Source organism: Exophiala bonariae, assembly GCF_035927105.1.
Source record: "Exophiala bonariae strain CCFEE 5792 chromosome Unknown scaffold_9, whole genome shotgun sequence".
In the NCBI taxonomy this organism is placed as follows: domain Eukaryota; kingdom Fungi; phylum Ascomycota; class Eurotiomycetes; order Chaetothyriales; family Herpotrichiellaceae; genus Exophiala; species Exophiala bonariae.
In genome coordinates, this window is record NW_027042484.1 from 409,919 (window position 1) to 432,188 (window position 22,270).

Below are 22,270 nucleotides of genomic sequence, written 5' to 3' on the forward strand. Positions count from 1 at the left end.
ATCAGTCACAGTGTCAGTAAAAGACAAGTCAAGCAACGGTTTGCGACGTGGGGCTATATCAACCATCTACGCACTACATAGCAGCCACAATTGCGGAGAGGGTTTCCCACTGTTAGGCTTTGATGGTGGGGAACCTGTCTGCTGTCTGGGGCGGGGGCTGCGCTTTCCCCATGGAGAGTGTCAGCACGGATTGGAGGTACCTCTCTGGATGCATCATTGAGAAGAAGCGATCGGCAATGTCACCGAACTACCAAGTACGAACGCTGGAAAACGACATGTGGCAGGGCTGGCAGTTGACTTTCCGAAATATGCAAAGTGGGCAATCTCCGCGAGGCATAGAACCTGCGAAACGTGAAGGGCTATTGAACTTCTGAGAGGTATGCAAGTAGCACCGTAGCAAATCCTGTATCCTGATAGCAAAGCTGGAAGAGTCATCACAGACAGACATTCTCATCCGGCACGACGCTGCCGGATGGACGAATTAAATGACTTAAAACAACTGCCGGATATCTAGTCGACGGAGAATCGGACTCAAGAGCACCTTGGCGGGACGGTACAGACAAGCGTTGATCTTGAGAGGAAAGGATGAGCTTAGTTGACAGCCACTAAATCTTAGAACATCAAGATAAATTTGGGGAAAACGAGACTAAATGGCTTGTATTGGGGGAAAATGCCTAATATGATAAACCCGCAACTTCGTTGGCTGGATGGAGGCGTTCCGGAAATGGGGATTTTACACGACGAAACTTAGTTTCTCCCTTAGCGTCTCAGCCTTGCCGCTTGACCAGATCCCTCCCACGCTGCCCCTTATCATGCAGACTGCGGTTTCCGGATCCGTGGTTGTGCTCAGGATCAAATCTCTGGAAGTTGGCAGAAAACGGGACCGGAAGATGCGTTGAAGTTCTCGGAAGACTAACAAGATTTGTGAGTACATGGGTAACGGCAGTTAGAAAACAGTCCACAGTCACACAGACACCCAGACAACAACGAACCCATATACCGAGAAAGGGCGAAATTGGCTTCTTCTTTACCGAGACCTTACCTCGGCTTGCCTCGACTCGCAAGGCTGGCATCAGAACTGTAATGCAGAAGTGCCCAGAAAGACAACGCCCTAATCCCGTCATAACGGGGATCCTTTTCACCGATGGGAGTTGCTTGTGATTTCGAGGACATGTCTATGGAATATATTATGTGATTAAACTAGGTAGACCAAACAGAGATCTTTGAGAAGAGAGAAAAGAGACTTCTCTGAACTGATCTGACTGTTATTTCGGTAGTACTGCTTCACATTGTGCTTTGCCCAGACATTCAGAATATGACTTCTTCCCTCATTGCCTCTTGCCTGTCCGTTATGAACTATCTGCTCATCTAAATCCTTAGCCTTCCGCCAGAGCCAGCCGTCGTACATGCTCCCTTCGCCAACCCAGGGACTGGTCGACCTTTTGCTCCACCCAGTATTTCACACCTTACTCTGGTTCAAATCTGCCTGCGTAGTCTTCTGCTCGGTCAACTCTTCGACATGCGCAGCCGCACCAGCTTCCTTGCGCATATGTAGATCTTTGCCCATTGCCTCGGCCGCATAACCTTCAACGCCAACACAGACGTAGTTCTTGAAAGCTCGCGCAGGTAATTTGGCCTCGAACATCTCATGGATCTCCTCGAGGGTTCGATCGCGCGTCTCAGGTAAGAAGAACCACGTGAAGACGGCGACGATCATGTTGGAGCCGAACCATATGTAGCCGTACTGAGGGCCCCAGGCGAGCTTGGCAGGGTTGATGAAGTATGGTGCTGTGAAGGTGCCCATCCAATTGCCGAGGAAATTGAGTGCCGTGGCGAAGCCAAATGTGAACGCTCGCATTTGATTGTTCACGTATTCGCCACCTAGGAGCCATGCATACGGTGCTATTTCTGTATCAGTGGTTTTTCCCTTGGTAATGGTTCTCAGGGTCAAAACACATACCGTAAGCGACGTAGAAGAAGGTAAATAGAGCAATAAAGCCAACAACCACTCTTCCTGTATTCTCTGAGCCAGGATCCTTCGTCCATGCGATCGCAGGGATAAGTTGACAGATCCCGCACGCAGTAACACCGATGAGCATTACAGTTCGTCGATCGACAAGGCGGACAAAGAAGAAGCTGAAGATTACGCCGAGCAAACCAGTGCATGTGACGAGAACGGAGTATTCGAAAGGTTTTTTGACTCCAGCAATTTGTAAGAAATATGTGGTGTAGATATTGATCCAGCTCGACCTGTAGAGTTTCTGTTAGCCGAGTATTGATAGCCATCTATTGATACCACGTACCCATTAGCAGCATGAAAGCACACCACCGCGATCGAGAGTAGAGTACGACGAAGATTGGTTCCGCGCCACATTTCCAAGAAAAGATATTTCTTGTTCTGCTCCAATTGTTCACGAGTCGACTGGCGGATCTCATTGAATTCTGCCTGAAACTCAAGTTCGTCAATTTTGGAGCCTCTCAGGCGACGTAAAGAAGCCTCGGCATCCTGTTCTCTGCGCTGCACCATGAGCCATCTGGGGGATTCTGGGGCAAAGAAGAACATCAAGATGGCTTGCAGAGTTGGGGCCACGAAGAATATAGCCAGCGGGATCTGGTAAGCCTGTCTACCTTTGATGGAGTGGGTACCGTAGTCGACTGTTGCTCCAACAATAGAGCCAATTGACAGCATGCTCTGATAGACGGCGAAAACGATACCTCGCAAGTGTGCGGGCGCAGCCTCGTGGACATAGAGCTGCGCGAAGGTCAAGAACCATCCAACAGAGATGCCTGTGTGACTGTCAGAACTGAAGCGATGCGAAGTTCTGGAACCACAAACCCAGAATAAGACGAGAGACATAGAGGGCGGCTTTGCTTGTGGTGCCAAGTTGAATAGACGTGGCAACGTAGTTGAGGAAGGTCGCTGCCCAGAGACCATGCCTTCTACCGAATTTTGCACTGAAAGGGCCGACCATCAACGAGGAAACAAATGTTCCGATGGTCATCAGCGACGAGATCAATTGTTGTACGGTGGGCTACATATGGATCAGTCGGTTGTCGTGATCCTCACGATTCAACACTCACATCGATGTTCCATCTTCCTAGGTCTTCTGAATAATACCCAAAGACTTCGAGGAAGCCTGGCATGCTGAAGATGACGATTAGCACTGGTAGTCAAGAGACTGGTGCCTATAGTGGAACTCACGATAGAAAGCCTCCCACTAAAGCATAGTCAAGGCCTATTATCTCCAAATCAGCTCTTTTCGGATCTTCGACAAGCTCGCGAACGAAACTGGACATACCATATTGAAAGGTCGATAAAGTCGCAATTATGCAGATGGTTATACATTTGGAATGACTTCGAACATCGAGTTTGAGAGGATTGGCAGAGATAGGGGCCGACACCATAGCTGCTGATTTCTGAGAGACAGATTTCCCTGAGCTTGAAACGATCCTGTGAAGAACAAGATCTATAGGGAAAGAACTTCTGAAGAGCCAAAGATATTTCACAACATACAAGGAGCCCACCACATTCTCTCACAAAACACGACCAACCAGCCAGCTTTAATGGATAACCGATCATAGCCTACGTAGGACTAGCTTGATAGTCTGCACGGTGCAGGATATCCCTGTTAGATGGATCATGGAGTTGGGGTAAAGACAGACCCACAGGGGGAAATGCGGAGAATACCCAAGATTGCTGGGCAGGAATGGTCCGCTTAGACTAGTATCACATACTAACTCTTCGCCACGACACGGGCACTCACCGGATGGGTCATCTGGTCAGAGTAACTGCGAAGAGGTGTTTGCATGGCTGGTGGAAAGACTCGATAAAGATGGGATTTTCGATAACTGCCGAAAGTGGTGGCACAAGGTGGAAATAAATCCCACTGCCAAGTTTGGCTGGTTCCAAATTCCTGGTTGATCGCTTACCGAGTCTCGAGGTGTCAAAGTCTGTGACTGTGTCGTGTTGCAAACTCGGAGACATGGTGTTTGCAACGTCACTGGCCAGAATGTATGATCAATGCGTGATGTGGGAGCTCTCGTCGGGGATCAGAAGTATGGAATTTAATTTCTCCAATGGAGTGTTGAAAATCAAACTATGAGCGCCAGAACAACGTTCTCATCAATAACTCGTTTTGCGGTGGCCGTAAGAACATATAACTCATCAGAAGGATAATGTAAATATACATGTGAAAGTTTTCAACAGACTTATACTGATCAACAGGAGTTGCGCACAATGACCCAGTAGCAAGGACACCTTCGAATTGCTCAAATAGGCCAATTGCCTTGTTCGAATCCAAAATTCATCGCCAGGAACTCGTCACCAAAGCCGAAGGCCATCAGCTCGTCAGAGGTGAAGTCCATCGGCCCTAGTTCAGGCATGGGATAGCCCATCATACCTGGATGTTGCATTGACATCTCTGTAACCCCAGGTAGCATTTGACCAAGAGGGTGTTGTTGTGGCATCCATTGTTGAGCTTGTGGATGTTGCGCCATTACAGTTGGAGGGGGCGGTCCTGGTCCCATGGCAGCCTCAGAGAGCATCTGAAGGCCATTTCTGGGTTGCTGGTGGGGTTGGGTGTTTTGATCAATTGATCCACGAGGCTGTGCATTAGTCCAGGCTAAGCTTGCAGGATCCTGTTGAGGGGGAAGAGCTTTGTACACCTGTTGAGCATTGCCTCGCCCCATTGGTGTTCTCTGGCGTGAGATAGGATTGCTGTCACCATTGTAGGGTTCGGTGCGTTTCATGTGCCAACTTTTCAGCATGTTGAAGATCAAGCTAAACTTATGAGCGACCCTGCTGAGTCCGCCTTCACAGGTCTTGGTGAGGGTTTCGATTAGCCGATCAAGGTAGTATTCGACTTTGAGGTCCTCCTTTTTGAAGATGGTGCCGAATTTGGAGCCCTTGGCAGATACTGCTGTGTACATCTTGATCAGGGCAACGGCAGCATAAGAGTTCCGAACAAAGAATAGAGTAGGAAGGCATCGTAACATGTTGATATCCATAGATAGGAATGCATCAAAAGTCGTATGTGCGGAATGTATGCAGGTAGTCAAAGCCTCAATGTGAGCCGGAGTGACATTATCAGGATCAGGGGGACCTTCAATTGGAGTGGCATTGAAAGGTGGTCGAAAGTCGTCAATGTTGTGATTATGGTGCATGGCAATTTCGTGCATGTACAAATTGATGATACCTTCTGTATGTTGGATGATGGGTTTTTTGTTGAGGTCTGGACTACCAGCATCATGCCATTCTCGAAGTTGTCGTTCGAAAGCTTTTAAGTGATATTGAGTTTTCGGGTCGGTCAATGAGAGAGGTGAAGCTGGATCGTCCATTGAAAATTCCAGACCAATATCTTCTGAAATATGCTGAGCCCGTACTAGGTGACATAGCCACCTGTCTGATGGCACAGCATCTTTGGCCGTAGTGAGTAGTTCGATACACTCGTCGGCGTATGGACTCCAACGAATGAGCAAGGGGCGGCGGAGAGACATTGAAGAACTGAATCGATTAGTTTCATGCGAAACATCGCAAATAGGCACCGGTTTGACTTACTTGGAGCACATGTAATAAGTACCTAGCCAGCATCGGCGAGTCTCCGCACTATTAGGGTCAGATAGTGGGCGTTTGTTGTCATGATATGGTCTCCAGATGCCGCCGCCTCCTCGTCTGGCTCTCTTGCCCATGCCAATGTCCATAGCCATGACCGCGGCAACGTGAATGAGCTGATTGAAATTCAATTCTTCGTACTTGTCAGGAGGTTGATAGAAACAGGTCATGACCTGCATGGCCTGGACCATCTCCAGAGACTTTTCTCCCCGGAACATGACGCGGTCAGCCATGACCTTGGTCACCTCGTTGATCAAACTGGGTTGCAGATCTGGCCTGATAGTACCTGCAGCTACCGCCAATACTGCTGCAAAAAGCATTGGCTTAGTCTTACGGATGTCATCGGCCGTGGTACCCGCCGGGAACACGACCAAAGGTAGATGATCGCACATTTCTGCCATGTAGCGTTCAAAGCACTTTCGAGCTGTGTTCAGGTCGACCAGACCTCTTTCCACGGCATCATAAGTCGACCAGTCATCAGACTCGGCTTTGGGTTTGATTAGTTCTGGATATGCTTGATACTGAGGAGCCGGAGTGGCGGCTTTGAAGGGAGGAGCCCCGGCTTTGTGCAGTTCGCCTCCAAAGTAATCATATTCGTTTGCGATTTTTCTCTTGACACCCTGATTGATGGACTGGAGGGACTGAGGTGACTGGTGTGCCACAGGTGGTGGGGGTTGCCAGGGCTCAGGATAGGTAGATGGTCGGGGTATTGAGGCAGGTTGTGAAAGAGACATGGAGCGGGCATTGTCAACAACATGATCTGCGTCATTGCCCCCCCGTGCTGCTAAAGTGGCAGTGAGAGCATCAATTTTCTTCTCGAGCTCGGCCACCCTGCTGTCGGTCTTTTTCTGTCTTTTTCTGCTGGGTTGGGTGACAACACACTGTCTGTTTGCTTTGGCACATCGCTTACAGGAGCCCGTGGGATGATTGTCATCGGGCTCACATTTGACCTTCAGCTGTCGACAAGCTTCACAAGCTCTGGGTCTTTTCAGGTCATTGGGATCGTTGGGATTGGCCGAGGGACTCTGATCATCCGGACTATCCTGAGTGTGTGGGTGGCTGGAGTAGTAATTGGGAGTTGCGATGGATTGGTATGAATTATTGGGACTCGGCTGCATAGGAGAATATGCGGTGGTGGCGGCGCCATTTTGGAAAGAGTCTCGTGGTTTGGGAGGCGAACCTCGCAGCTGAGGATCGATGTTCATTACGATCAATTAGAACAGGCAAGGCTGCGGGTGGAAGGGGAGATGCTGGCAGTGGGTTTTGAAGTCGCGGTCGTCGGTGGTTTCGTCGCCGTCTGCCTGGACCGGATTGCCGATCAACTTGGTGCAGTGAAGATGGAACTTCAACTCTGGGGAACCCCGGCACGGGAACAAGTATCAGACATGACCAGGGACGCGTCTATCGTCACACAAGATATTATTGCGCGAGGACAGGCAGGATGTTGACCATGATTGAGGTTATTCTGGCTTATGTTTGTGTTGGTAATAATGGAGGAGGAGACGGAGCACGGAAACTAGGAGGATAGAAGGATGACGGGTTCGTTGCACCTGCACCTGGAGGCCTGCAACTTCACCTGGACGGGGTGGCGCCTTCTGCCAAAAATAACACGACCACAATCACGTGATACTCATTATCACCACGTGGTGCCCATATCGGTGGTTGGACTCCTGCCTCTTCACGTCAATTAAAAAGTCAACCCCGCGAACGCGTCGGACACGAAAAGATAGCCAGGAGCAGCCCGCAGTCGCAATTGCCAGTGAGCGCGGAAGATAGTTGCACAACATCATCTCTCCATCAGTTTCACCACGCAACGCAGCGCATCTGCTATATCCCTTCTGTCAGACAATGGCTTCCCACGCGGATCAAGAGGTCTCCTCCGAACTGGGCCGTGCCCCTGCACCAGAAACCCTCACTCTCCTTTTCAAATGCCACAAGTCAACTACGTTATTATCAGTGCAGCCGACCAGACCTTTCGCCGACATCAAAGTGCTGCTGCTCGGCGCCCTGCAAGCGCGTGGCCTCAATACTCTGCCCGGGTCAACATTATCGCTTCCTGAGAACGCCGATGATCTAGAATTTGGGGTTCTGGCAGACAAGAAAGATGCAAGCAAAGGATGGGTCTCACTCAAGGTCAAGGAAAAGGTGTTGATAGGCAGCAGAGGAGGCAAAAAGAAGGTGGGGGGCAACAACAGTGTGATCAATGAAAGTCCATTGGCAGCATCATTGACTGATGGCTCATGGGTGGCATACCGGCTGAAAGCCGCATCCAAGGAGATGCAAGGCGATGAGGAAGATCTCTTCGACGGAACACCCGAGGTTGAAATGGAAGATGATGGGGAATGGGATGTTGTGCTACCATCTTTCGATGATGAAGATGCGGAATGAGCAACGACGAGAGATGATCATGAACACTGTACGACTAATTAGGTGCTATTGCTACACCAGCTTGAAGTTCTCGGTTATGAGGGGAACCAGAGCCTGAGTGGGGGAGATTATTTGCCTGCCATGAGAAAGTGCAAAGTTGAAGCCTAAAGTGGCCCCCAAAGTGCCTGTCAGGCCAGCCCGAGTGGCTTGAATCATGACCCTTGAGTTTTACGAGGTACGCTGGTCCGAGCCTATCTCGCCCATGTGGCATTAAGGAGAGGGGCCCAAGGCCTTGTGCTTGAGCTCGAGCTGGAACGGCGCCGAGTGTCCTCAACCGGATAGCGTCTACGGAGTACTAAATATGGCATCGGCTAGGGCAAGATTGACTCCCGAAGGCATCCCTAAGAAGATTAAATAGTAGGGCTGACAGCCTTCAGGTCACAGCAGTGACATGCATCAAATTGTGCACTGTCTGTTTGGCAGCTGTTTCTTGTTGCGGGAGCTAATCCAAGCAGCTAACAGCTGTCCATTGGATGCAGTTCAAAGGATGTCCAGCTGAATATGACACTATTTGATTAGGCATTCACCACACCCCCAAGCTATTCAAGCTGTTCTCGTTACTCAGGGACTCCAAGGCCCTAAGACTCCTCACCTCGGTCGTAGACTGCCTTAACTACACCAGAACAATTTCATTCCTACGAGTACACCACTCGTTCCCTCTTAGCTTCTTGTTGTGGCTTTCTTTTCACCCACAAAATCGAGCTGATTGTTATCGTGATTCCAAGCTGGTGAAATTGTTATCCCGTAGTCTCTCTCCGTCTCCGTCTCTGCGTCGCCTGCTATGCATATCTGTCCCCTCATGTCTCTGGAAGTGCCTATGGTTGTGCCCCAGGTTGTTAGGTGCCTGTAGGCTGTATCTATTCCTACCATGTCTATCCATTCTTTCCCCCACTCATCTCACATTCCGATTCCTACTCCCACCATCACCATTTGATTCTCATGATTTGGATATCTCTCCGTCTTGGAGTCCTATGGTCCACTCATACGAGTGTGAACTCCTAGTTAGTCTTAGCATCAGCCGCATCATCTGAGCTGATCGCCCTATCAACCCTGATTTGATCCCTATTGTCCTTCTCCGCCCGCTCTCTTCAAGTTTCTCCCCTCGAGTTTCTCCCTCCTTGCCCTTACCTAGGTGCTCCATACGGATACTGCTGCACCTGCACCTGCTCTTCCCGCCCCCAGTCCGAGACGGAAACCGTAGCAGTAGCAGCTACCACCTCCCCATCCACTTTTACCCTCTTTCAATGAGGCTGTTCAAGTCCAACAAGTCGCAGGCCTCTATAGAAGATCGTTTGGCAGGTTCTCGCGACAGCAGTCCTACTGATCCCACATACAATCAACACGGCCAGCAGCTGCAGCATCTTACGCATCACCAACACCAACACCAGCCTCACCCCAGCGTCTACAGTGGATCCCAGTTTGATCACTCCCACTCTGACCGCTTGCAGCGCCAACAACATCAGCAGCAGCAGCAGCAGCAGCAACAACAGTCTCATCTTCCCCCTCCATCAGATCCTCAGTATCAAGATCTTCAGTCTCAATCTCAATCTCATCCCCAACCTCCCCACCATCCGATTCGCAGCCAAAGCGGTCGCTCCCCCTCAACTGGCGACTTGTATGGCGCACAACGGCCCAGTGTGAATATTGTTCCCCCGCTTTCACAACAACAAGCCATCCCAGAAGGCCCAGCTCCCGTCCCTGGTCAAACTAGCTTTGGTCAATCCAAAAACGTCCGTGTTATTGAAGAGAAAGCCCACAAGAAATCCAAGAGAAGCTTCATCACCAGTCTCATCAAAGACAAACCAAGGGACGAGGAGAGAGACCGCGAAAAGGACAAGGAAAACTCCTCTACAGAGCCGCCTCCACGCAAGGGCATTGGCCGATCAAGCTCAGTCCATCTACTGAGAAAGTCACAGCCCGACAATCCTCGCGATTCTTACTCCCAGCAGAACTCTCCTCAGCAGTACAGCAATCGACACTCTGTCTTCTACCAATCTCCTGATTCATCTGCCCCTCCCCAGTCTGAAGATCAGATCTACGACCAGTACAACCGAGGGCCCTCTCAGGCACAAGGCTCAGGTCAATACGACTCACCTCAGAGCCAGAACGCCCATCAATCTGTTGATTACGTGGAGGACGCCCCGTCCTTCAGTCCTCAGCAGGAATCATATCAGGCCTACCATATCTCACACTCAGCCAATACTTCCGAACACTATCTGCCTTACCAGGCTCAAAGTGCTGTACCCAACGAAGTCGGTACAGGCCTTTACTCACATCTGCGTCCTCCCTCCCAGGCGTCCCTTGGACCTCCCTCTCCCATCATCAACGCCGGTCAAATCGACTCACGTCCCTCCACCGGTGCCACTAATACCAATCGATTCTCTTCTCAGTCAGCCAACCCACAACCTCCTCCTGCTCCTCCACAAGCCATGGGCCGTGATCGAGATCGGGATCGGGACCAAGGCAACGGCAGTCTGCGTCAACAGCTCTCTCAGCGAGACCCTCGAGCGGACGAACATGCCCAGTATCAGGGTCAGAGTCAGCAAGATCCACGAGTGAGAATGTCGCAACAAGTTTCGGAACAAGGTCGAAGCACTCCACCTCCCCGAACTCGAGAAGACATCGGCCAATTAGACTACCACCAGTTACTACAACGCCACGAAGAGCTTCAAGCAAAGTACTCCAAAGTTAAACGCTACTACTTTGAGCGTGAGGCCCAAGTGACCCAATTGCAAAACACTGTTGCCAATCAACGCCTTTCCATGTCCAAGACTTCCCTAGATGATGCTCAATACACTGCTCGGTTCGAGCGACTAAGCAATGCCATTAACAATCTCGCTTTTAACATCCGCAAAAACTGGCGTGCAGTGCCTCCATGGCTGCGCCACGTCTGCAATCAAGATGCGCATACCGTTGGGACCAAGGAGATGACTGCAGTTGGCCGAGCATGCATCACTCGCTGGTTATTTGAAAGCATTTTTGAGCGTACTTTCCATCCTGGTATTGATCCTGGCTTGTCTGCTCAACTAAAAAACGTCGAACGAAACCTTCGCCGCTCTGGGCAAGCCGGTCTACTCCTGACTGACGAACAGCGTGATGACCTCACAACCAAGATCACAACCTGGCGTCTTACCACTATTGAAGGTCTGGGAGATGTTTTGACGTCCCCACAAGCCGAGCAATATATCGAGAATCTCAATAAGATGTTTACCCATCAGCTCACTGAATCTCTGAAAGCCAATCTTACCGACCCGCCTCCACCAGGTCTCTCTGAAGGGGTGGGCATGATCGTTGGTCAAGCTATTGGAGTTGCTGCCAACATTCCCCTGGAATCTCGCGACATCTGCATTGAATATTTCATGCCCGGCACACCTGTGAATGAGACATACATGAAAATCGAGCCTCAGATGACACCATTGACCAATCCGGGCCCCGATGAGCGCCTCCTCGCCATGCAGCAAGCCCAGCAACAAGCCATGCAGGATGCGCAGGATGCCGAAAGCACGGCCAGCACCGACGATGGACCCCGTGACCGCGACGTTGAAGCCGAAATTCGGGAAGCTGCAGGCAAGGCTGCCAGTCAATCCACACAACAACCTGGTGGTCAAGGTGGAGGTCCCGGAGCTCAATTAGATCGACGCAATGACTCTACGAGTTCTCAAGCCACAGTCAAAGGTTCTTCTGGTGACAGTAAATCTAAGAAATCATCATTCCTTGGTGGATTCGTGTCTAAGAAGGCGCCACCCAACACTCGCAATCCTCAAGTAGGGCAAGATCGTGGTGATACGGGAAGCAATGCTTCAGGTGATCGCGACATTGATCAGCAGCAGCATCGTGGAACCGTCAGAGAAAGTATGGCAGTCGACCCGAGCCAGTTGGGTGTACCACCACCGGGAGCAAACGAAGGCCGGATCCGATTTGCTGTATTCCTGGCTATTGAAGTCAGATCCAAAGGTGCCGGCAACAATGCAGATCGACAAGCTGCCGGGAAAGAGCCTGGCAGTGCTGCAGCAGGCACAAATAAAGAAAATGCCGCCAACGTCTTGTTCAAGGCTCCGGTCTACGAGCATTAATTTGAGGAATAGACAGAGGCATTGGTGGCCGAGACGAAAATCATGATATTCCGCGGATCAGTTGGGAGATCCCACCGGTGCTTGAACTATTTGGTTATGAGGTGGATGTCTTCTTTCTCGTTTTGTGTAGAATCGTGTGTCTACGAACACCCACACATCCAGGGGAGATATCTATAGCGTGAGCCTGGGTCTGGGAGCGCGTGACTGTGGCTAATTATGACGATGATGAAACTACCGTTGGGGGGATTGTTGAGCATTCGATAGAGCTGGAACGAAGGAAGCGATGGAGAAGATAAAACAAGTGGATGACTGGGGTCGCTTGGTTGATAACGAGCTGCTGCGTATTTTGCTGAGACCAAAAATCATTTTCCTTCCTTGCCCTTGCTTTTCCTTTCTTGCTCGTTTGGCCTTTCCTCCGATCTCTCAGAGGAGGGTCTCCATATCAATAGTCACGTGCATTTATGTTTTCACGTGACGAAGTGCCACCCAGGAGTTATAACTACCTATGTAATCTTGAAGAGCTAATAGAAGCCTAGTTGTCCCTTACAGGCTCGGACCCTCGGGGAATGTCCAGCCCTAAGCAGTACCTAGGTACCTAAACAACCCAGCGAAGAACGTCACTATTACCCAAAATGATCCAATAGTCACCAGACACTGCTCGCACTGATATTCCCAAATGATGGCAGAGTCCTTCACCCGTCCCCACCAGCCGCACACAACTAAGTTGAATGAGCGCCACTTGAAGGGTCGTCAACTTACCTCGTATGAAAGGCGAATAAAGTCAACCACCCCCTGTTATTTAGCCTATATCAGGGTTCGGGGTGGTCCTCCTAGGTCCGTGCTCGATGCATATCATCCACCCATCATTATTGAGCCCTGTGAGGATAACTCGTGACGGTCCTGGGTTGCAATTCTGCCAGATATGCGTACTGTGGGTTCCGCCGCTTCGTACTGACAGAGAAAATTCTGGAAAACTGCACGTTTTCGGGTCTAAACCAAGTGGAAAAGCCTCTCGACCATCATGATGTGTGCGGATTGGGTACGTTAAATACCTTGCTTGACCTGACTTCATTCTCCCCATTAAAGAACGGAACATTTCACTCGGATCCTTTTTTCTTCAATAAATAAGTATCTTCATCTCCTTCCGATCATACTTGAGCTTGAAGAAGACTCGCCCGGCTTTTCTTGATCTACATTGAATACCTAACCTTGGGTGCAGAAGGAATATCGAGAATACACCATGGCACCATCAACACCAAGTCTCAAGCTGGCTTCGGGGACAACCATGCCCCAAGCTGGATTTGGGCTGTGGAAAGTCCCTGCCGACCAAGCCGCCGAGACCGTTTACAATGTATGATTTATCACCCTTTTCAAAATCAGCGATAGAGACCCAGCGATTCACTATTTTCCCCATCCCACCTGCTAATCACACCCATGACGTCAACCAATAGGCAATTAAAAATGGGTATCGCCTCTTCGACGGGGCATACGACTACCAAAACGAGAAAGAAGCCGGCCAGGGCATCCAACGAGCCATCAAGGAAGGACTCGTCCAACGTTCGGATATCTTCGTCACCACGAAACTCTGGAACAACTATCACTCGCGTGAACACGCACTGTCGATGGCCAAGGCCCAAAACGAAGCCTGGGGCCTCGACTACATCGACCTGTACCTGATCCACTTTCCGATCGCTTTGAAGTACATCTCACCGGATGAGCTCCGGTATCCGGGATGGTGGCAGGACGCCGAGCAGAAGACGATTGCGCGAGCCAACGTCTCGATCCAGGAGACGTGGCAGGCGCTCGAGGAGGTCGTGGACGCGGGCATTGCCAAAGCCATCGGCATCTCCAACGCTCAGGCCCAGATCCTCTACGACATCACGACGTACGCGCGCCACCCGCTGTCTGTTCTGCAGATCGAACACCACCCGTATCTCGTCCAGCCGGACCTGGTCGCGCTCGCCAAGGACCTGAATGTCGCTGTCACAGCGTACTCATCCTTCGGGCCCCAGAGTTTCCTCGAGCTGCCCGAGGCGTTCCGCAAGCGGCCCGAGAGCATCTCCACGCTGTTCGAGACGGACGCCGTCAAGAGCGCCGCCGACGCCCATGGAAAGACCCCCGCCCAGGTCTTGCTGCGTTGGTCCACCCAGCGCGGCATCGCCGTCATCCCCAAGTCGAATAATCCCGATCGTCTCAAGCAGAATCTCGATGTCGTGGATGGGAGCTTTGATTTGACCGACGAGCAGATCGAGAAGATCAGTGCGTTGGATAAAGGTCTCAGGTTTAATGATCCTGGTTACTACCTTCATGAGCCTTTGAGAATCTTTGCTTAGGGCCGTTCAAGATTTTGTCAAGTTGAAAGTTGGATGGCTGAGCTTGGGGCGACAGTATCCCTCCCCAACGTCTCTCCATTTAAAGGGTGTACAGCATAGCTTTCATTCTTGATAGAAATGGCATGCTAAACTCCTCAAATCTTCTTCAAGGTATATAAGAGACAGAGTCCCTGCACTAGCGGGCCAAGCTCAAATGCTGTGAAATTATAAATTTTCACAGCATTTAGGCTCGGCGCGATATCAGTGTTCTTTTGGCTCCCGTGCAGTGATGGCGTCTCTCGCAAATCTAGTATAACAGCCATGTAAGTACATAGCTAGTAACATGGTAGCATTGTTGGAAGACTTTTGCAAATCACCATGTGGATGTCTCGTTCAACCAGGGTATGGAAAATCAGTGTCATGCAGTGGATATTCCCTTGCTTAAAGGTCAGGAAAACCCCAGCCTGGTTAGTTGCCTTGTATTCTGTCGACAGTCACCCGCTCAGCGGTCGACTTTCGTGAGCGTACACCATGACAGGACTACTGCTTATCTAGAGAATTCTTAATTTCATATTGACTATCTTCACCTTGCTCGCATCTTTTAATCCCTTATTCTGCGCCCGGAAGAACAACACTAGCTCAACAGCACCTGGTACTTCCCTCGCTCGTGTCAAAACACTTATTTCCCACTTTGGAAATTTTGCAGGCGCTGCGAGCCTAACAGCGCTGTTCCTTATTATTCTTCTGGCGGTGATCAGCAGTGGAACCCGGAGACCATCATTTGGGTCACTCAAAGTGCAATCGTCTGGCAAATGTCTGACAAATAGCAGAGGGGGTCTGTCCACTTCGACTTGACTCGGGATGTTGCTTTATTCTTGAGTATGTCATCCTGATTCTCGGCAATGCATGGGAGATTTTTCTTACCGGGTTTCTGAAAGATTTCGACCTAAATTCTGCTTGCAAGAGCCCAACTTCGACCCTCCGAAGAAGGAAATGGGCAAACCGAGAACGTTCGGGTAACGCTCGTGTTCTTGCTCAACCATCTCTCTGGTCGGGGCGTAAATGACTAACCTTCCAAGTCAAGGTCTTGAAGCTAGTCAAAAGCTCCCTTACACCAGCGAGATTTGACGCCATCCAGCATAGGGAGATTTTTTCCAGTCGCCGAATGCGAGGTGGCTGAAGATTAGGAACGAATGGAAAGGCGTGGCTCATTTACTCCGAGTATGATTAACTATTAGTATCTCAGACGATCCGGAAAGTAAATGCCGAAATGCTGCTACTGCGGGAGAAATAATTTGGCGCTGTGAAAATCTGACAGTCTAAACAGCATACGGTGTCTGAAACAGATGTCGAACTTGTCTACTTAGCAAACTAGCATGGTAATCCAGATGACCTGCGGTGGTTGGAACTGTTCCAACTGAGTTTGGTTGGTAGTCTAACTAGTTAAGCACTGTAGTTAGTAAGGGCCAAGGGGCTTCAGCCTTGCGGGACCAGCATCTCATCTCAGAACCTGTGCAACAACACCCACCAACCAGCAACAAGAACTTCTTATTCTTGCCTGAACATGGAGACCCTTCCATCTCGGTAATGGCACGTATGAAAGCCTGGCATGATACCTCTGCCCACGTGGTGTCCCTTGATCATATTGATCCTCAAATCTCCTTGACCTGACTCCAATGGTCGGCATATCTCAGCCCCACAACACTGAGAGCACCTTCTCAGACTTGATCATCCTGATTGTTAATTGAATGCGAGGCAACGGGGTTTAAGTTCGAGTTCGAGGCAACATCGACCTCTTGGTCCTCTTGGAGTGAGACAGTGCCTTGAGACTGATAGGTGTTGAAAGTGTCTTGTTGGGTAAGAGGTAAAAGCATGCCTGGATTTATGATCCGCAAAATCAGAACCAAGGACAACGAAACACACATACTAGAAGCAACGTTGCGAGGCTGGTGCGTCTGGTGCGTCTGCCAGATTGCGAAGCTTCCAAGCATGAATGTCAGAATCCCGAAGGTGATATTGCTAGTGATTTCTGGAGACATCATGTACGAGTAGTCCAGCTGCGATGGTTTCATTTGTGTGTGAACAGGATAATGTTTGGGAAGTGAAATGGGTGCGAGACGATGAGGGATATATAAAGGCTTTTTGCGTGGACAAAGTAAAGCATTCAGTCGGATGCTTATCCCCTCGTCGGCCCCAGACAGGGGCGAAGAGTGCAGTGGGCGTCCTTCAGCTTCAGGCATCACCAATCCTTGTCGCCCGTGAAGCGGACGGTGTAGTTCAATACAATATGAGTACAGGTATAAAATAGATGCTACACTCAATTGCCTTAGGTGGCTCAAAAGAGGGTGTAATACTTTATACCTACTTAGTAGATACCGAGTACGACAAATGCTCAGATGCTCCATACGAGGAGCAGATTTCAAGAGGCTTCCCAATGCGCGAATGATAGATGGCTTGTTGAACTAGTCTAGTTCTTGGTCTAAGGCACACGACACACGCGGATGTCTTACGCACAGGTGGGTTCGTCTAGATTCGGAAGAGGAGAACGTTAGAAAGTGTCGACCTGAGGAGTGAGCGACTGTCACTGAGACTCGCCGGCCAGTGGGCTCCAAGGATCCCTGCAGAAGCGGACAGGGGAAGAGGCTGCACAAAAACGCATGAAAAACAACACGAGATGTGGGTCTAGACCACGATCTTCTCGAGCAGAATGGATAGCTCAATGTTTAATTTTTGGCTTTATATCAATCTGCGGCGTTTCTCACACACTTCACCTCACACACATCAAAACGCACTCGTATACGATATGGCTGGGTGTTTGCCTAGCTTACAAAGGTGGCTGATCCGGGGCGTGCCGTTGCCGCAATGGTTTATTTCATCGGGGCAATCATGATATGGTAGAATCCAATAAGCAATTTCTCGATGAGGGGTCGAGTATTCTCGACCATGTGTCCCTACTCAACGTGTCTGCTCTGCCGTTATATGCATGTAGTGTGTTATCATGGATGAAAGCTTGCGGTTATACTTGACGTCAAGTCTTCTGTAGGTAACATGATACAGTGCCAAAAGCGCACCAATATATTTCCCTTCATTTGATCTGATCACCACCAATAGGCACAAGCCAAGAGCTAAGAGTGCTTTGCCGTACGATCAGGCATCTCGCGTCAACGTCGAATCTGTCAGGTTAGGGTGATAGTTTAGGAGCAAGGTGACAATATATCCCGATATGAAATGGCATCTTGCTGCTCGAAAAGAGCATGACTATCCTCTCTGGATGGCCATCAGTACTTGCGATAGCTTACCTTGCATTCAGTATAGCTGACAGGATAGCTCATCCGTAATTTTATCAATAATTACCTTAGGTAGTATACGTGGCTGGATCCTTCGTTTCCGACTCAGTAAGTCCCTAGCCACTTAGAAGAGGTAGCTCAGTCATGACGCCGTACAACCCACAGGTTTACTGTTGCTCGTTTGACTGCTCGTATTTCATGGAACCTTTTGAGATCAACACCGGGTCCTTGAGCTAGTAATTAACATTGCAGGTTTTTTAGTACAATTTGCAGACACACAACCTCTTTGAAACTGTACGTCTGCCAAACCATTCTGAAGGTTGCCATTTAGAGAAAAACTGAATGTCGGCGCCAGGGCTGCTGGTGGGTCGCGCTGTCATCGAGAAGTTCACACGAAGCCTCGTGCGGCTCAAGGGCTTAAGCCGCGGTTGGCTTCTCGGCGTTTAGGGGCGGCACATAACCTCGAGAGAGTAAGTTGGTAAGTGGATGCTGTTGGATACTCGGCGAGGCTGGTCATTGCGCAAACACAGAAGGACGAAGTGGACTGCAGTTTCAGCTGAGACAGCGTCCAATTGAATGTTGCCTCCATAACTGTGCAAAGATATTCGACGATATATTGTGCGCCATGAAGCCAGGGGTGGTGTTAGATCGATGTCCTGTCGGATAGATTCTTGCTGCTCTCCATCCCTGAATGAAGATTAGCAAAAACATGTAAACACAAATAGAAGACAAGATTGATCGAGCCCGCTGTAGTAATGATTTGAACCTGAAGTGGAGTGGAAAGAGTTTTTCGATTTTTTTTCTCAGTCTCGTTTTTTAGTGTTATATACATTTTGTTGGAATACCAATAGTGGCATCTCAGCACTCCTGGTCAACACCAGCCTTATCGCCTGAGCTAGCTGACGAGCCATCAGAGAACATCAGGGGGTCAAAAGGATACTTGTTCACGATGATGTATCCCTGTGAAACATTTTATCGCCTGTTGTTGCCACCTCTCATGCCCAGAATTTGGACAAAGCGAATGAAAATGTTGAGGAAATCGAGTTCCAGATGGACACTCTCATTCACAACATCCTTGCGGACGAGACCCCGCTCACTCATGCGAGCGTGATGCAAGATCTTTTGGACGTCATAAAGCGTGAAGCCGCCAAAGACAGCCAAGCCACCATAGAGCCAGATGTTCTCGGTCCAGGCTAGAGTTCGGACGGCGGTGGCTGGTAGGACGAGTGGTGCGAATCCAGAGATGGCGACGATGGCGACACCTGCGAGCAATGGACCACCTAGATACAGGTATTTCTCTTGCTTGGCAGTGGCTCCGACGAATGCAATACTACCCATCATGCCAACGGTGTAGAGACCAGCGCGAGCGAGAATGGCTGGGTTCATGAACAGCAGTGGCGAAAGAACTGCAGCCTGGGCGACGTTGAAGGCAGTCCACAAAGCATATTTCTGGACGTAGCTAATTTCACAAGGGTTAGTCATGTGAAAGTTGTTGGGAACTTGTGAGAGACTTACTTATCGGGGTGTGTATAGAATGTGCCATACATTGTACCAAATGAAGCAGCCAACGATAGACCAATAACCAGCCATGGGTTTGTGGCCATGAGGCGATAACTCCATCCACTTGTATGCAATGCCCGAGCAGCGACGCCAATTATACCAATACCCAGACCGGTGTGCATGAACGTCTGGTTGAGGTACTCGCGCTCATACTGGGGCATTCCGCCATCCTCACGAGTTTCGCGGTTGAAGATCATATTTGTGGCGACAATCGTGCCACCCACGAGGGCGGCTCCATACAACAGACGTGTTGTCAGATTTCCGGAGGCAGCTGGATTGGCAGGCTGGTATGATGGTACTTGATAACCGCGCTTGAATCCATTCCGAAGAGCAGTCGATTTCAGTAGCGATTGCGCGCTGGTGGCGGGTCGTGGGTTGAAGAATGTATTCGCCGAAGACTTTGAGCTGGAGGCGTGAAATGATCGGATCAAGGAGGATGGCTTGCCGAGTTGTTTGAAAGCGTTAGAGGAGACCGCAAACGGCCTCCTGAGTATGAAGGACATTTTGAATCGCAGTCCAAGGACGACTTATGATGGCGAGGAAGATAATGAAGATGGTGATGATGGGAAGAGGACGAAGCGCAGGCAATAATAAGAGCTGCGTGGTCGTGACTTGAGGCATCTTCTAGAATGACGTCGATTAATCGTCAGGGTCACGTGGCACGGAATTAATGGTCCTTGCACGCCTCAACGCCGTTGAATTCAAGTCGATGAGAAGTAAAAAAAACCACTGCAAGCTACTGCCATCATTGTCTTTGTCACTATTAAAAAGTTTGCCACTATATCAATTGTCTCAAGGCAAAGCCAAGTGCATTTTCAATTACGTGTCAATCTCATACATAGTTGTTTCGTAGAAGTAACTACCTCATCCACCCAGAGCGATTAACCACCTCAAGGGATGTATCTGAACTCTGGGTGATGATGACCAAGATCTCGCTTCTGGTCCTCATTGAGTCCCTCCAAGCGATGGTCTCGCTTTCCAGCCGCTCGTACCCGATTCTCTCGCATATTGTAAAAGATACCAAAGGACGCAACACACAGGACAAGGATCTGTGCACCAAGATTGATAGAATGACCAATTGGGTAGCGAGGTGCATCACGAAGAAGATATGTCCATCTGCAAACGATTAGTCTCTCACGATCTGTGAGTAAGAGATGAAGGGGCTTACGTAGCAAGGACACCACCGAGTGTCCCGATTGACACAATATATGCCGTGGCAACAGCTCTGACTGCTGGGCCAGCAGAGTCTAGTTTTCATCAGCAATCGAGCTTGCCAGATCTTGAACAGAAGAGACTTACTGTTAATACCCCAAGACATGAATCCTGGACCTCCTGGGAAAGCACCCGTGGTGATCAGGAAAACAGCTGCATATCGAACATTGGGATTCGTGTTCCATCGAAGAATCGAGAAACCAGCAATCGGGAAGAATGTCGCGACTGCAAGGAAGATACCGCGCCTTCGAGTCTTGTCACTAGTGTATGCAATCATGATGGCAATGACACAGGCAGCTACATAAGGCGGGACTGAATAGAGTTGAGCCTTGGTCGCAGTCCAGCCTTGGGCAGCTAAGATGGTTGGCAGGAAGATGGAAAGTCCTTGCACGGTAACATTGATCAAGAGGAAACCAAGCGCAGCCAGATTGTTGTTGACGTTGAATATCGCAGCTTTGATATGCTTCCACTTGACTTTCTCGTGTGGATCCTGACATTTATTAGCATCGATGGACTCGGTTGGTTCTCAGAGACACTTACAGCTCTATGCTCACGGATCAGACGTTCATTCGCGATGTATCGTTGGCGCTCGCTGAGGAAAAAGCATGTTTGAGGGTTTGATGGCATGAAAATCGGTGCCAACAAGGCGAAGAAGATAGTAAGCTACAATGTTTGTTAGGATTGAGGTCCGTCCATTGACTTGTAGTCCAACTTACCACTCCCTCAAAGAAGAAGATGTTTCTCCAGCTGCAGATTGTTGTTAGGTTTGCGACAAGTTTCAAAGTTTGCATACCACTTACGTGTGAATAGGGGTAGATTCAGTGCCCCAGCGAGGTATCCGGCTGAAACTCGTTAGTGGTTGATCTATCGCGAGCCCATGATCTTCACTTACGATAGTGCTGTTGCGAACAAACCACCGAAGGCACCTGCGATGGAGGCAGCGGAAATGAAGATGCCAATTCTGAAGTACAGCTCTCGTCTCTTGTAGAATGTTGAGAGGTAAAACGCTATTCCCGGCATGGTCCCTCCCTCGAAGATACCCAGAATGGCTCTGCAAGCACATAGCTCGGCAAAATTCTTGACAAAGGCCGTGCATAGTGAGACAAATCCGAATCCTACCACAAGCATGGGAATGTAAAAGCGTGGTCCAATATACTTGAGAAGAATATTGCTAGGAATTTCGACCAGGAGATAGACAATGTAAAAGACGCTCAGGGCCCAGTTGAACCTGTATCCCACCAGATCGAGGTCTTTAGCCATACCCTGGATTCGTGCATTTCCGATATTTGCCCGATCAAGAAAGCAGAAGAGATACAATAGCGTAACGATTGGAACAATGCGTCGGTCAATGGCCCTTCTGATGGAAGTTTCCTCAGCTTCAGTCCACTCCACCTCTTCACTCGAATGGTCGCTCCTCTCCTTGTTGGGATCCAGCTCAAGGTGGTCAAACTCGGACGCCTTGAGTGTACCTGTTGCTATATGAGCCATTGTCGTTCGTGAATCTCGCTTCAAGATTGACAATTCGGAAGGATAGATGTGCTTGAGGAACAAGGGACTCAGTGCTGATGTCAGGCGAGTGGCAGCTCAATAGATGTTTATATTTTCAACGGGTAGATCATTAAATGGTCCACTGTTCATTGGCAGCCCCACACTTTTGATCAGAAGGTCTCCGGACCTTCTAGGCGAGGCTTCGATCAACCAAAGGCGTACGAGAACACGAGCAACTCCGCCGGATGAGACACCCTTTCCATTTTGGCTCACATCGGCTTCTTTTCACGGTAGACAACA

The 22,270-nt window shown here is 49.7% G+C and overlaps 7 protein-coding genes across 7 annotated transcripts; 3 read left to right on the top strand and 4 right to left on the bottom strand.

Moving 5' to 3' along the window:
• Positions 1–1,459: 1,459 nt before the first annotated feature.
• LTR84_012979 (uncharacterized protein) lies at positions 1,460–3,144 on the bottom strand (the record flags this gene model as incomplete). The annotated part of the gene is made up of 5 exons (XM_064856484.1): positions 1,460–1,902; positions 1,961–2,250; positions 2,304–2,787; positions 2,837–3,032; positions 3,082–3,144. The coding sequence occupies 5 exons, from the start codon at positions 3,142–3,144 to the stop codon at positions 1,460–1,462; spliced, it is 1,476 nt and encodes a 491-aa protein (XP_064707660.1).
• A 1,125-nt stretch (positions 3,145–4,269) lies between these two features.
• On the bottom strand, positions 4,270–6,816 carry LTR84_012980 (uncharacterized protein; the record flags this gene model as incomplete). The annotated part of the gene is made up of 2 exons (XM_064856485.1): positions 4,270–5,503; positions 5,558–6,816. 2 exons carry the CDS (start codon positions 6,814–6,816, stop codon positions 4,270–4,272), a joined length of 2,493 nt encoding a protein of 830 aa, XP_064707661.1.
• Positions 6,817–7,459: 643 nt separating this feature from the next.
• On the top strand, positions 7,460–7,999 carry LTR84_012981 (uncharacterized protein; the record flags this gene model as incomplete). Its single annotated transcript, XM_064856486.1, has 1 exon — positions 7,460–7,999. One exon carries the CDS (start codon positions 7,460–7,462, stop codon positions 7,997–7,999), a length of 540 nt encoding a protein of 179 aa, XP_064707662.1.
• Positions 8,000–9,282: 1,283 nt separating this feature from the next.
• Positions 9,283–12,111, top strand: LTR84_012982 (uncharacterized protein; the record flags this gene model as incomplete). Its single annotated transcript, XM_064856487.1, has 1 exon — positions 9,283–12,111. The coding sequence occupies one exon, from the start codon at positions 9,283–9,285 to the stop codon at positions 12,109–12,111; it is 2,829 nt and encodes a 942-aa protein (XP_064707663.1).
• Positions 12,112–13,351: 1,240 nt separating this feature from the next.
• On the top strand, positions 13,352–14,444 carry LTR84_012983 (uncharacterized protein; the record flags this gene model as incomplete). Its single annotated transcript, XM_064856488.1, has 2 exons — positions 13,352–13,462; positions 13,563–14,444. The coding sequence occupies 2 exons, from the start codon at positions 13,352–13,354 to the stop codon at positions 14,442–14,444; spliced, it is 993 nt and encodes a 330-aa protein (XP_064707664.1).
• Positions 14,445–18,682: 4,238 nt separating this feature from the next.
• Positions 18,683–19,773, bottom strand: LTR84_012984 (uncharacterized protein; the record flags this gene model as incomplete). The annotated part of the gene is made up of 2 exons (XM_064856489.1): positions 18,683–19,169; positions 19,226–19,773. The coding sequence occupies 2 exons, from the start codon at positions 19,771–19,773 to the stop codon at positions 18,683–18,685; spliced, it is 1,035 nt and encodes a 344-aa protein (XP_064707665.1).
• A 387-nt stretch (positions 19,774–20,160) lies between these two features.
• LTR84_012985 (uncharacterized protein) lies at positions 20,161–21,970 on the bottom strand (the record flags this gene model as incomplete). The annotated part of the gene is made up of 7 exons (XM_064856490.1): positions 20,161–20,386; positions 20,439–20,517; positions 20,570–20,972; positions 21,023–21,145; positions 21,199–21,229; positions 21,283–21,324; positions 21,375–21,970. The coding sequence occupies 7 exons, from the start codon at positions 21,968–21,970 to the stop codon at positions 20,161–20,163; spliced, it is 1,500 nt and encodes a 499-aa protein (XP_064707666.1).
• Positions 21,971–22,270: the final 300 nt, after the last annotated feature.